The sequence below is a fragment of a genome, unplaced genomic scaffold, assembly GCF_019419815.1.
Source record: "Pyrus x bretschneideri cultivar Hongxiangsu unplaced genomic scaffold, Pyrus_bretschneideri_v1 Contig4, whole genome shotgun sequence".
Taxonomy (NCBI): Eukaryota; Viridiplantae; Streptophyta; class Magnoliopsida; order Rosales; family Rosaceae; genus Pyrus; species Pyrus x bretschneideri.
Genome location: NW_025999723.1, coordinates 13,090,001 through 13,102,451, shown reverse-complemented (window position 1 = coordinate 13,102,451; position 12,451 = coordinate 13,090,001). Strand labels below are relative to the sequence as shown.

Here is a 12,451-nt window from a genome sequence, read left to right as displayed (position 1 = left end):
AATGCCCGGATTTACAAGGAGAAGACCAAGGCCGTCCATGACAAGATGATTAGAGGCAAAACCTTCTCAATTGGGCAAAAAGTGTTGTTATTCAATTCTCGTCTTCGATTATTCCCCGGTAAGTTACGTTCAAAGTGGGTTGGCCCTTTTATTGTCACTAATGTTTTCTCTCATGGTGCAGTGCAAATCGAAAGTTCAAGGACGCAGCAAGAATTCAAAGTGAATGGGCATCGATTGAAGCCCTATTACGAGACGTTTGAGGAGCATGTCGTGGAGGAGGTACCCCTCCATGCCGTGGAACCTAGTCAAGCTTAAACGGAGGTACCGTCCGGCTGCAAGACGTAAAAGAAAGCGCTACTTGGGAGGCAATCCAATACAGTGAATAAACCTTGTTCATTGATTTCCGAATGATTGTTATCCTAAAACAAAAAAAAAAAAAAAAAAAGCTTGTTCATTAATTTTTGAGAAATTACAATTGTATCTAAACATGGCAGAAAGATGGAGCCTTCACAAGGGTTGTGTACGTGAGGCCCCACTACATGGCAATACTCTCGGAGCAGAAGGTCTCGGAGCAGGAGGTCTCGGAGCAGAAGGTATCGGAGCAAGAGGCATCGGAGCGGAAGGCATCGGAGCGGGAGGTACCGAAGATAGATCATTCAAGGCCCCAAACCTTGGTGGAACGCTGGATGACCCAGGAAAGAGGTGCCTCTGGAAGAAATCCGCAAGCCTTTGACGGTCATCAAGCTCATCAAGTTTCCTCTTCATGCCTGTCGAATAATTGTTGGCAAGCACGTGCAGACTTCGGTTCTCGTACTTAAGCTGTTTGATCTCCTGCTTAAGACTCTCCACCTCCGCCATCAAGGATTCAACCTGACGGGAGCGAGCAAGAAGGCGTTGGCCCATGTTGGACACAGATCCAGCGCACTGAACGCTAAGAGCCAAGGATTCTTGAACGGCCAACTCATCGGACCGTCCTGAAAGCAGCTGACTGTCTTTGGGAGTGAGGAGGTTCCGAGCCACTATCGTAGCCATTGTGGGATCCGTCATCACAGAGTCCTCATCTGTAAGAGGGCCATGGGAAGATAAGAAAGACGGGCACCATACCTTACCCTGACGAGACGCGACCGGATCACTGCTTAGACTCAAATCTAAGCAAAGGTTCGATGGGTTGGATGAGCTAGCCATTGTTCACGAAGTTAAAAGAGAAGGGGTGGACGGAGTAGATTTTCAAAGGGCCGGAGACGAGTTTCAAGAATGGCAAATCTTCAGAGTGTGTAAGTTGGCGGTGATCGATAGCTCTATAAAAAGCCAAGGCAACGCGTCCACCGATTCAAAAAGCCGGAAGACAAGCGCAAAGTTCGGCGACGCTTTATCTGCTTTTCAGAAAACGCGTTCAACACGTGGAGGCCATCATCGCAACTACACGTCTTTAGCCGACAAGCGCAAAGTTCGGCGACGCTTTATCTGCTTTTCAGAAAACGCGTGCAGCATTATCGAAAAGGCGTTTTCAAAGATCGAAGAGGCGTCTTCAAAGATCGAAGAGTCGTCACTATTCCAAAAAGCCGGATTTGCGGGATCAAAATGTTTGTCGACAACGGTAAAAGAACAGTATCACCACTTGCTATTGAATTCCCTATATATGTCGACCTTCATCTTTTATGGCAAGACAGAACTGAAGAAAATGCCCAACTCTTCCTCACCTCTGAGGGCGCACTCCTAGCAAAACCTTTCGAAATACTCCATTCTTTTTTTCTTCCCCAAAGATGATACCAGATGCCTGGAGTACAGATGACCCAGGAGGAAACAGCACCACAAATACATGTGCTGATTCATTTACCGCATCTTCAAAAGCAAAGGTATCTCATATCATAAAGGGCAAAAGCAAAGGTATCTCATATCATGCTCTTTCCCTGTCTTTTCCTTTGTCCTTGATATTACTTGCATGGCAAAGTGAAAGAAGCAATCAGCCGGCACTTGGAGTCTATCTGGACTTTATTCCCTGGTTGCTTACCTAGCTTTGCTGAGCTATCCTCTAACCCTCTTCAATACGAATTGGAGAGATTGAACAAAGAAACAGATAAAAGGAGGAAGCTCAGACCTTCGGGGGAGACCAAAGGAAGCCTGCTGCCCAGTTCAAGAGTAGCACAAAGGAAAATCAACGATGGGAGCAGCGCAGTTCAAGAGTAAGCCTGTGGAAACTAAAGATCCAAGCCTCACTGCAATCACCAAGGAGAAGATGGAACGAACACTCCATAACCAGATTTGCATCTCTAAACTCTTCTCTTTGTTAGATACATTCTGTCATGTTTAGTATGTTTAATTGTTGTTTATATGTTTGTTTGTGTTTAGTGTGGTTTTTAACATTGAGGACAATGTTTGTTTTAAGTGTGGGGGAGTTACTAAAGTGTTTTGATGCAAATTCGTAGGGTTTTATCCACCATAACTTCAAATGTTGTTTCTTGCTGTTTTTAAGTGTGTTTAGTGTGTTTTGACTTAAAAATTCGAAAATCACATAAAAATTTGAAAAACATGTTTTGAAAAGCCTAAAAAGAGTGTTTTGAGTCGTTTTTGTGTCGTAGGTCACCTTCCAACACAATGATAAGGATTTGATTTCTAATTGCATGACTGTTGAAAAGAGTTATAAACATGGAGAAAAGTTTGATTTACTCTTGGTATATGCTTGGTTATGGTTATAATGTATGACTTCACATGCAATCATAAAAGAAAAATTCGTCTTTGTAACATGCTTGAAGGAAGGAACTCAAACAAACGCTACAACCCTGAGAGACTTGAGCCTATAACGTTCTTTGGAGAGTATAATCTGTGAATTATTGTTTTCTAAAGTCGTTGCATGATCTCATTATTCTTTGCTTGGTTACTACTTAGAATGCGTTTCATCATATAGTTCCAAATGCTAGAACTTATGCCCATTTCATACAAAGCATGTTATTGATTTGCATAACATATATCAAGATGAAGTTGTGTAGTTACCACCATAGCCAAATAGTCTCACTTCCCATATTTCGTATATGTTGTAAGTTTTACCTCCGTTGAGCCGTGTTAGCCCATGTTCTTTGTTAACCCACTTTATCCTCACCTAACCTAGAATATGACCGTCCTTACCCTTGTTCTTGAAGCATAGTAAGCAATGAATTCTTTTTTATTAAGGTATTGCAGAAAATAAGTGTGGGGGAAAGAGTGTTTATGTAAGTTGATGTGCCATAGGCACGGCCAAAAAAAAAAAAAAAAAAAAAAAAAGAGTTGAAAAGTATTGTTGGTTGAAGTAAGGGCCCAAAACAATAAATTAGGCCCTAAGAGTTGTTGAATCTTCCCCTTATGTCTATAAGTTGATTTCTGCATGCCAAGTGAATTCTAAGCCTTAATTTCATTACTTTGCTTGTTATTGTTTAAAGAACTTTTGTTTATCCCTACCTTTCCTTGTGAGCCAATATCCCAAGCCCCGTTACAACCCTTGACTTCTATCTTGAGTGTTGTGCATTTCAATTGTGGAGTTTGAATTTGGTATGAGCATATGGTGTCACTGGTTCTCGCGTCTAAGTAGTAGCATTCCATTCATGAGATCATATCTAAACATGCTTATTAACTCCAGAAATTGCGTTCTTTGTGATACATATATGTGAGTGTTCGTTTTCATGTTTACATCAATCTTCTCACATATGATTAGATTAGGGTGTGTAGTTAGAAATTCTGAGTGAAAATCGAGTGCATATCTTGTAAGGAATTGAGCAAATTCTCTAAGGCATGTTACTACATTCAAAACATGGTTTTAAATGCTTAATTGTGAACTAGTATATGGTGACTATGATTAAGAATGTACTTAAGTGTGAAGATGGCTAAATTCTGTGGGAATAATGATTTTTAACTTGTCATGTGCATTGGAAATCCCTAAGACGGTTGTTGGAAGGTTTAGGTTGTGTTTTACGTGTTTAGTGTCGTTTTGTTTTGTTTTTCTGTTTTGCTCGAGGACTAGCAAAAGATAAGTGTGGGGGAGTTTGATAGGAGCATATTTAGGCGACTTACTTAGCTTGTTTTCGTGCATCTATGTTGTTAATTCATAATTGTTTTAGTAGTTTAAGCCATTTTCGTGTGTTTTTAGGTTCATATGGCTAAGGAAGCAAAAAGATGCATTTTGGAGCATTTTGGAGCAAAATTGGGCTTGGAATGGATAGCATATGATTGGAGCCAAAATGTTGGACGAATTTGAAGGCCTTGTATTCACTTTGGACATAAAACAAAGGGCCTAGCCCATTCTCTCTTAAACCAACCCCAAGGCCATGCATTTCCTTCCAATTCCAAAGCCCACAATCACTTCAAAAGCCATGCAAATCCATATTCAACACCCTAAACTACAACCATGCATCATTACACCACCTTCTCCATCTTTATTCCACATGCATTCATTATAATTCATCCCACTACCACCACTCACACACACATGCACTTATTCTTTCATCATTTCACCACAAATCATCTACATACACTCATCATCACACAACCTAGCTAACCCTACATGCATTCTTTATTCACTCTTCATCATTGCATTCATTCTCCAAACACTCCCTTGTTGCCGTGGCCTACCCTTCCTTTTCCAAGCTTTTCATCATTCCATCTCATGCATCACCATTTATTCCACCTTCCTACTTCATCATTTCACCACATTCTCCCTCTTTAACTCACATGCATTCATCATAATTCACAACACAAAACAGCCAACACATGCACCAAAACCTTCAATGACGTGGGTTCCCTTTGAAATTCCATCATCTTCACATGCCTTTCTAGCTTTCCCTTTCATTTCCACCACTCATACTTCATCATTTCAACCACCTACATGCATTAATTATTAAATTCTTCATCATTGCATCCAGAAAATGAGCAAGAAAGCTTCCCAAACACATGCATACACACATTGACATTCCAACACCTTCACATGCAATTCCAGCTTGCATATGCTTTCTTAGCTGTTTGTTCATCATTAATTAGCCACTTGCATGCTTAAACAAACAGCCATTTACACCTTCATTCTCCTATAAAAGCCCTTGCATTCTCATCATTCAATTCATTCCTCATTTCATACACAAACACACCATTTCCCAAACCTTTGCCGTGCATATCCTTCCATTTCTGTGCAGTTTTTCTCCTCCATTGCAGCCACTATCCAACCACTTCCCATCCCTCCAAAACACTTCACACCATCACACAACCTATCCTTAGACCTTGTGCTACAACAACAAGGAAGAGAAGAGTGCCTAAACGTTCATACAATTCAAGTTTGAGTTGTTGGAATGTTTAGGCGTTTCTTTGATTTCAATGTTTAATTTCAATTCTCTTTGTTTTGTAAGTATGAGGAACTAAACCCCCCTTAGCTAGGGGGTGATTCGAAATATATGTTTATGCTTGCAATATGATTTGATTACTTTTAATTACGTTTCATAAGTTGTGAATTCAATTTGTTTAACTATTTGATTGATAACCTATTTATGTATGTTTATTGAGAGTCGACGCTTAATTTTCATGCATGAATTTGACGCTAGAATATAAGTGAGTTTCACGTAATAGTTATGAACTTATATTCACAAGTAGTGGAGGTTGCTTATAAACAATCGCGTTAAACAAATTCTTGGCATAAGTTTCATGCAATCATAGTAACGAATGCCTCGTCAACACTTATAGTTTTCAAAGAACTTAATGATTCTTGCTTGTATCTCTATTATGCAATTCATGTAGGGAACTTGTGAGGAATGCTTTGGGTTGTCGTATGCAATCATCCAATTCATTAACTTAAGGAAAACTTGACGGTTAATTTAAGCGGACCTAATTAACCCGGGGCGTTGAGAATTCATGGTTTATTGAAAAGCAATTAGAAATCGTTTTGTATGCAAGTATAACATGTATAGAGATGAACCCCTTAGCTATCTTCCCATCCATTCATTTCCGTCAAATCCATATTTACAATTTGTTTTGTTTCCAAGTATCCATTTTTAGTTTAAATTCGTCCAAATCCAATTCCCCCCCTATTTCGTTGAAGTCTTAGTCTTAATCTTTCTTATTTTTAGTTTTGCTTTCTTCGAGCATTAAATAGTGTTTTATATTGTGTTTTACGTTTTTAAGTCAAATCCAAGTGATTAACAATCCCTCCTAATCCCCGGTCCAGAACGATCCCTACTTATACACTTCACTACAATTGACAAAAAGAGGGTTTAATTTGTGTGCGCATAATTCTCGCATCAACGATCAACATCAGAGGACAGTATAAAGTGGTGCCGGATGAAACCCAGGTTATATTCACTGGTACAACATTGTTTAAAAAACTGTCTACCGTCTTTCCACCCATCCCTCGACATAGGTTTTTCCTACTAGATTTCAACATGCTCTATCCGCGTCTGAACAAAGATGATATTCTTACAGGTAACATCAATACGTGTGTATTTGTCTATATATATATGTGTGTGTGTGTGTTTGTGTGTGTGTGTGTGTGTGTATCTACATGTCCATCAATTAAAAACATTTCTGTTGTTTTTTCACTAAAATGAGTTTTGACATTATTTTTGTATTAACTTTTTAAATTGTAAGATGTGATTGACCATATAACTGCGGTCCAGCAATTGGAATCAAAACAGATTAATCAAAGAATAGTGCAGAAGTGTGATATACACATTGAGAATATCAGGTTGTTCTTTTCTTTAACTGTTGCAATTCCAATTTGTTAATATCATTTTCTCTGTTAGGCTAGGAAGAAAATTTAGTGTTTGTTTCTCATTTGTTTTGTGCACAGAAAAGAAGAATTGTCTGTCACATTATGGACAGATATTGCAAAAGCTTTTTGTTCTTTATCGATCCAGAAGTTGTCTTTGCCGATTATTGTTGTATTTACAAGTTTAAAAGTCCAGATTTACCTAGGTAAGCTCATCTAACTAATACCCATTTTTTCTGTCTTTATTTGGATATGTTCTTTCATTTCTTGCTGTAAACTGTTCCACTATTTTATCATTATGGAATTTTGGCGTATTTGATTGTTACTTTTTAGGACAGAATTTTGATGTCTTATTTTTCTTTCTTTCTTATTTATAAACTGTTAGAACCTGTTTGTTACAGTTTGTATTTTGTTTCTAGCATTACATGTTCAAATTATTTTACCACATTTTTATATGCATCCATTACAATATTTTCCTCACATTTAAACATCTATCATCCAATTAAAAACATTTACTCATCTATCATATTTGCTAATATTTGTTTTACAATTCTGTTATTATTTTTTGCCATCGATAGAGAACATCGTCTTGAATAGTACTGGCTCCTCCCTTTATTTCATCGACCCAGACATCCCGGAGGTTAACTCATATAAATCAATGTCAGTGCACTTCTAAAATCGTCCTTCCTGTTCAAACCTCTAAACATGCTAATTTTTCAAAATTTCTTATTTTCTTTTTAAACTTGCAGGTTCTCAACCTGTAAAGTCCCTGTAAAAATACTGCCTCCTTCTTCAAGGTAGGCAAATGAAGCTGAAATTCTGCGTACCACAAGAAGAGTAACAATAGATGAGCTAGCCTTTTTGGATCCTAATTTGTATAAGGTATACAAATGATTTATGCTTTTCTATCTTTTTTTTTTTTTTTTTTTTTTTTTTTTTTAAACATTTACCTTCATTTTTACATATTGAACATAAACTAATTTTGTTGTTGCTCTTTTATGACACATGTGTCATAAAACATGTGACAGAATGATACATTCCTATGTAAAGTATCTATCAAACGTTTTGACACACGTTATGATTGGTGGTACAATGCTTGCCCTAGCTGTGCCAAACAAATGCATAAGGACCCGTCGACCGGATAACTCATCTGTCAGAAACACCCCAACCAAATTCCAATACCATGGTAACATTCAATATGCAAGTTTGTTATTCTGTCTTTTTTTACTTTTTCTACGATTTTCAATTCCATGCTGTTTCTTTCCAACTAAAAAATGACTTCAAATTTGTAACCTCTGTTCTTTAAACTTCTTTGCTCTGATTGTTAACAATGAGTTATAAACCATAAAAAAACTCATGGAATTCAATTTCTAAATATAGGTACAAAGTTAATTTGATTCTTGAAGACAACACTAATGAAATTAGTGCTTTGATAATTGGCAAAGGTGTGGAGAAAAACTCTTTGGTATGCCCTGCAAAGATTTGGTCATGAATCAGAGATTGATTGACCAACAACAACTGCCAAATGAGTTTTTGCGACTGATTAGACAAAAGAAGATTTTCCACTTGCGATTCGGAAATAGAAAAAATAGTTTCAACTCAAGTGACGTGTTGGTTTACAATGTGTCTGATGATACAGCTATAGAACCAATAACTCCACAAATCTTACCAAGAGCAGTCACAATTCTTCCACTATTGTATTATCTTTGACCTCACCACCTAAAACAAGCGGAGAATCACATAAACGAAAGAGGGAGTCTGTGAGGAAAGCTCTTTTTACTGGCAGTGAACAGAGGTATAGATTCAAACTCCATAGTATCATAAAATCTGATACTTTTATTTTACTTCCCTGTGTTCAAATATTCATATGTTCTGGCTATCTTGCTTTGCTTAATATATAGCTGTCAAGAATCTTTTTTTTTTGTTTTTTTTAAAGACACAATTTGAGTAAAGAGACATGAATTATAGTTAGACAACATTTTCTATGTTTTATCCAATAAAATGTGCTCATCACCATGGTCATTTAAAACAGTGAAGCAGAAGAAATTTCAGAAGTTGACCCGAAAGAATTTGATGAAATACCTATCAAATTGCTGAAAAAAAAAAAATCACCTCCAGCTTCTGCAAAAACAGATAGTCCCTCCAAAAATTAACTAGGTCAGTATGGTTTCATTTTGCTAAATTCTTTGCTTCAAAACTGCTCAGCTATGAACTTAATCACTATCTAAATGCCTTGCATTATTTTTCTCTGTACAGGTTGGTTTCTCAATGTCAACATTGATAATGGTCCTGCTATAAGACGTTTCCTCCTCTGCTACAATATATTTTGCATCTTTTGCTACTCTGTATTAAACATTGTGTAATATCTTTGGTGGTTGTAAATACCACTTTCTGCACAAAACTGGACAATATTTTTTGCACCTCCGTATACCAACATTTGTTAATTTTTTGTGTACAGAAGCTGGTTTAGTTTTTAGAGCACAAAGAACAGCTAAAGTAGAATATATAGCTCTAATATTTTTTGTATCCCTGTATGAAAGTATCTGCTAATATTTTGTTTGTAAGTATGATCATCCTAATCCAAAAACACTTATAAGTGCTGTGATCTAATCATAAACTTTCATGTTTATCCCTACCTTCTCACAATTCAAGCTTTTCTCCAACTTTTCCATTTTCTTTGTTATTAATGTTGTCATTGCTTTGCAAATTCATTTTTCAAGTCTTTAATATAGCATTTCATTCTGCTTTAAAACCTGCAGCAACGCGCGGGTATAAATAACTAGTTTTTTTACTATTGGAGCAATCCACGTCAGCTAGTTGTTGGAGGTTTTGTGATATCTGCTACAACGGAGCCCACCGCTACAGGGTTTGTCGGGTCACTATCCTTTTGGGCACGTGTAACACATGTGCCTGACATAAAAAAAAATATATATATATATATATATATATATTCTCTGCCATCATGTTGCGTCAGCTTGTTCGAAGGAAACAAGCCTAGCTTGAGAAGGTTGGGCATTTAGGCTGGCAATAGTTGGCCGACCACTTGCTCTTGATTTTATGGACTGCTATAGAGAGTTTTTTTTTTCTAGTTAAAAAGCAATATTGTTGCTTTTACCCTTATCTTTTACTAACAGGTGAAAATGCTCTAATAAGAATTGCTATTATTTTTCCGTTAAGGTGACTGAAGACTATTGCCCGATTCTCCACGTTTGCTACCCTTGAAGTTGAAGCTGCCCAAAATCTCTCATTTTTCGTTTTTAATTTATTCTAAAGTATGACCAATTACATCGTTCCACGTAGCTAAAAAAAGGGAGAATTTTTAAATGTGATAACAATGGCACTTGCCACGTGCCACTCCGAGTATGCCCACCACATACTTTGATACCATATCTATGTGCCGCCACGTGTCCGGTCATACCCAAGTTGGTAATATCCATATTTTAGTGTGCCTGCCTACCTCAACGTCAACAAATGCAAATATTCATATTTCTCATAATTCATAATTTACACTTTTATTTCAAAATGCAAATATTCATATATATATATATATATATATATATTTTTTTTTTTTTTTTTTTTTAAATATAAAAAAAATCTCAATAAAATATTATCGTTAAACGGTCAATATCCACGTATAAATATGAGAGCAAAATGCCCCAAAGGCGGTTACATTCTAAACCACATTTAATTTCCTACCAAAATCACAAGGCAAAGCAAAGCAACAAAAGCCATCACAATTCAGAGAGAAAATTTCACTTTTGTGTGGTTTATTTACAAACTTGATAGCTTTCACTACTTGTATTTGATAATTTCAGCTTTCGGCTTGTAGCTTTTAGCTTCTAGCTCATGGTGTCCGTGAATCCAAACCCACCTCAAGGTTTCTACTTATTCGATCCCATGAATATGGGTCTTCCGGGTCTCAGTTCTATGCCGCCACCGCCGCCGCCGACGACTGGTGTTGCTTCAGCTACGGCGGCGACCAGTACGACTGCTGCCTGCACGCCGTCGTCCGCGACCGCAAACGCCGCGTCGATGTCGGCGGATGATCAGAGCAAGAAAATCCGGAAACCGTATACGATTACCAAGTCGAGAGAAAGCTGGACGGACCAGGAGCACGACAAGTTTCTCGAAGCTCTTCAGCTGTAAGGAGTTGGCTTTTTGTGTTATTTGTATTGTTTCTTTGGTTTCTGTTTGGTTGCTAGGAAAATTGGGACAGGGTATGGAAAATAGTTGAAAAGGCTGCTTCTTTTTTAATCTAATTAAATAAGAATTAAATGGAAAATCTTTTCTTTCAGTTAATGGCGGAAAATTTGGGATTGGGATGGTGCTTTTTGTTCTGTAAAGGATTAGCCCATTTCTTATTAAACAATTAGAGAATTGGTGCCTATTGAAGGTCCTTCAGTTTTCGGATATTTGCTACTTGTAATGTTAGATAATTTGATGGGTTTTGTATGTGAACTCGTGCTAATTAGATTAATTTTGCTAAGTTGGAGCTGAAATTTTGTCCAAGGGATGTCTTTTCGGGTTTGTATTAGTGAGTGAGAGAACAGGTGCTCGAGTGTAGGTAAAGACTTGCATGTTGTCGAAGAATGTTGTTCTGAACATTAGGCTGTATCTAAATTAAAAATCTTGCTCTAGTCGATCCAGTTGATTGGATTAGTTCATTCCAGTGGAATGTTATGTTATGTAAGTTGCTGATCTAGGAATTTGAGGAATTCAAAATCCCAATTTGGAATTTACAATTAGGTCTAGTTCTTGATATTTGTTATAGGTTTTACTAGGTACTCATTACATAGTTTGCTATCCAAGAAAAATAAGATAAACGAAAGGTATCAGATCGTACTAAATATAATACGATTCATTATTTTATTTCTGTTTTTAGATTTGTTGAATAGATGCATTGCTTCAGTAGGTTGTTGAAAAAAACTAAAGAAAAGAGATTAGCAGAAAAGTTGAGTGTAAGTTATGTATGTCAAAGGTGGCGAAGACCAATTTGAGTCAGTCCCCAGTGATTAACTATAAATGGATAATCTTCAAAATGTATGTGTGTCAATGGAATGTCTTTATAGGCCGTTTTATCAATTTGGTATTTAGTTTCTCTTCTTCTCATGGTCAAGATGTATTACTGTTGATTGTGACCACTTGACATATCTGGTTTATGTTTAGTGCAATATACATGTTTGCATGAGTATATGTGTCTATACATCTTTTATATCTGTGTGTGAGGTGTGTGCATGAGCTACTGCGCATGTAAGCTTTTCGGTTTTAATTCATGTGAATTGTTCCTCCATTATACATTCTTATGTTGTTTGCTTGGGTCGACTCAGATTTGATCGTGATTGGAAGAAGATTGAATCATTTGTTGGCTCAAAAACAGTTATCCAGGTGACTACTTATCATAGTCAGATATATCATGTATCTGCGTATAGCAAAAAATAAAAATACAACAATATGCTTAATTTTTTATTTGAATTCCTTTTTGCTTTAAAGTTTGTATAATTACTTAAAGAGTGATGCTAGATGGTTTTTGTTGTTTTACATGTGTATGGTGAAACGCTTGTAACTTGTAAGTGATCTCTTGTGGGTACTAGAAGGATCTCTAACATTTTTATAGGTTCCGCAAATTTCATTTTGTAGTATTTTTGTTGATTGAAGTTAGATAGTTGAGGCAGAAACTGATTATCCTTTGAACTCGTGGATAGTGAACCAATATGGAGAAATTCTAAGTTAACAAAT

At 36.9% G+C, this 12,451-nt stretch overlaps 2 protein-coding genes and 1 long non-coding RNA gene across 4 annotated transcripts in view; all 3 read left to right on the top strand.

Annotated features, from left to right (window-relative positions):
• The first annotated feature begins 6,258 nt into the window (after positions 1 to 6,258).
• On the top strand, positions 6,259 to 7,493 carry LOC125468682. Its single transcript, XM_048564879.1, has 4 exons — positions 6,259 to 6,429; positions 6,595 to 6,691; positions 6,797 to 6,921; positions 7,294 to 7,493. The coding sequence occupies exons 1-4, from the start codon at positions 6,390 to 6,392 to the stop codon at positions 7,389 to 7,391; spliced, it is 360 nt and encodes a 119-aa protein (XP_048420836.1). The 5' UTR covers positions 6,259 to 6,389; the 3' UTR covers positions 7,392 to 7,493.
• Positions 7,494 to 7,544: 51 nt separating this feature from the next.
• Positions 7,545 to 9,311, top strand: LOC103956311. The gene is made up of 5 exons (XR_668476.3): positions 7,545 to 7,597; positions 7,766 to 7,901; positions 8,096 to 8,510; positions 8,748 to 8,872; positions 8,972 to 9,311. It is a non-coding gene; the product is annotated as an uncharacterized LOC103956311 (long non-coding RNA).
• A 1,067-nt stretch (positions 9,312 to 10,378) lies between these two features.
• LOC103956310 (protein REVEILLE 3) overlaps positions 10,379 to 12,451 on the top strand; it is an 8,297-nt gene continuing 6,224 nt past the window's right edge. Inside the window, exons 1-2 of one of the 2 annotated variants that reach the window (XM_009368283.3) lie at positions 10,379 to 10,857; positions 12,043 to 12,100. In XM_009368283.3, coding sequence (XP_009366558.2) covers positions 10,562 to 10,857; positions 12,043 to 12,100 — 354 coding nt within the window. In that variant the 5' untranslated portion in view covers positions 10,379 to 10,561. The remainder of the gene's footprint in view (positions 10,858 to 12,042; positions 12,101 to 12,451) is intronic. The other variant, XM_009368281.3, reaches the window with a different exon arrangement.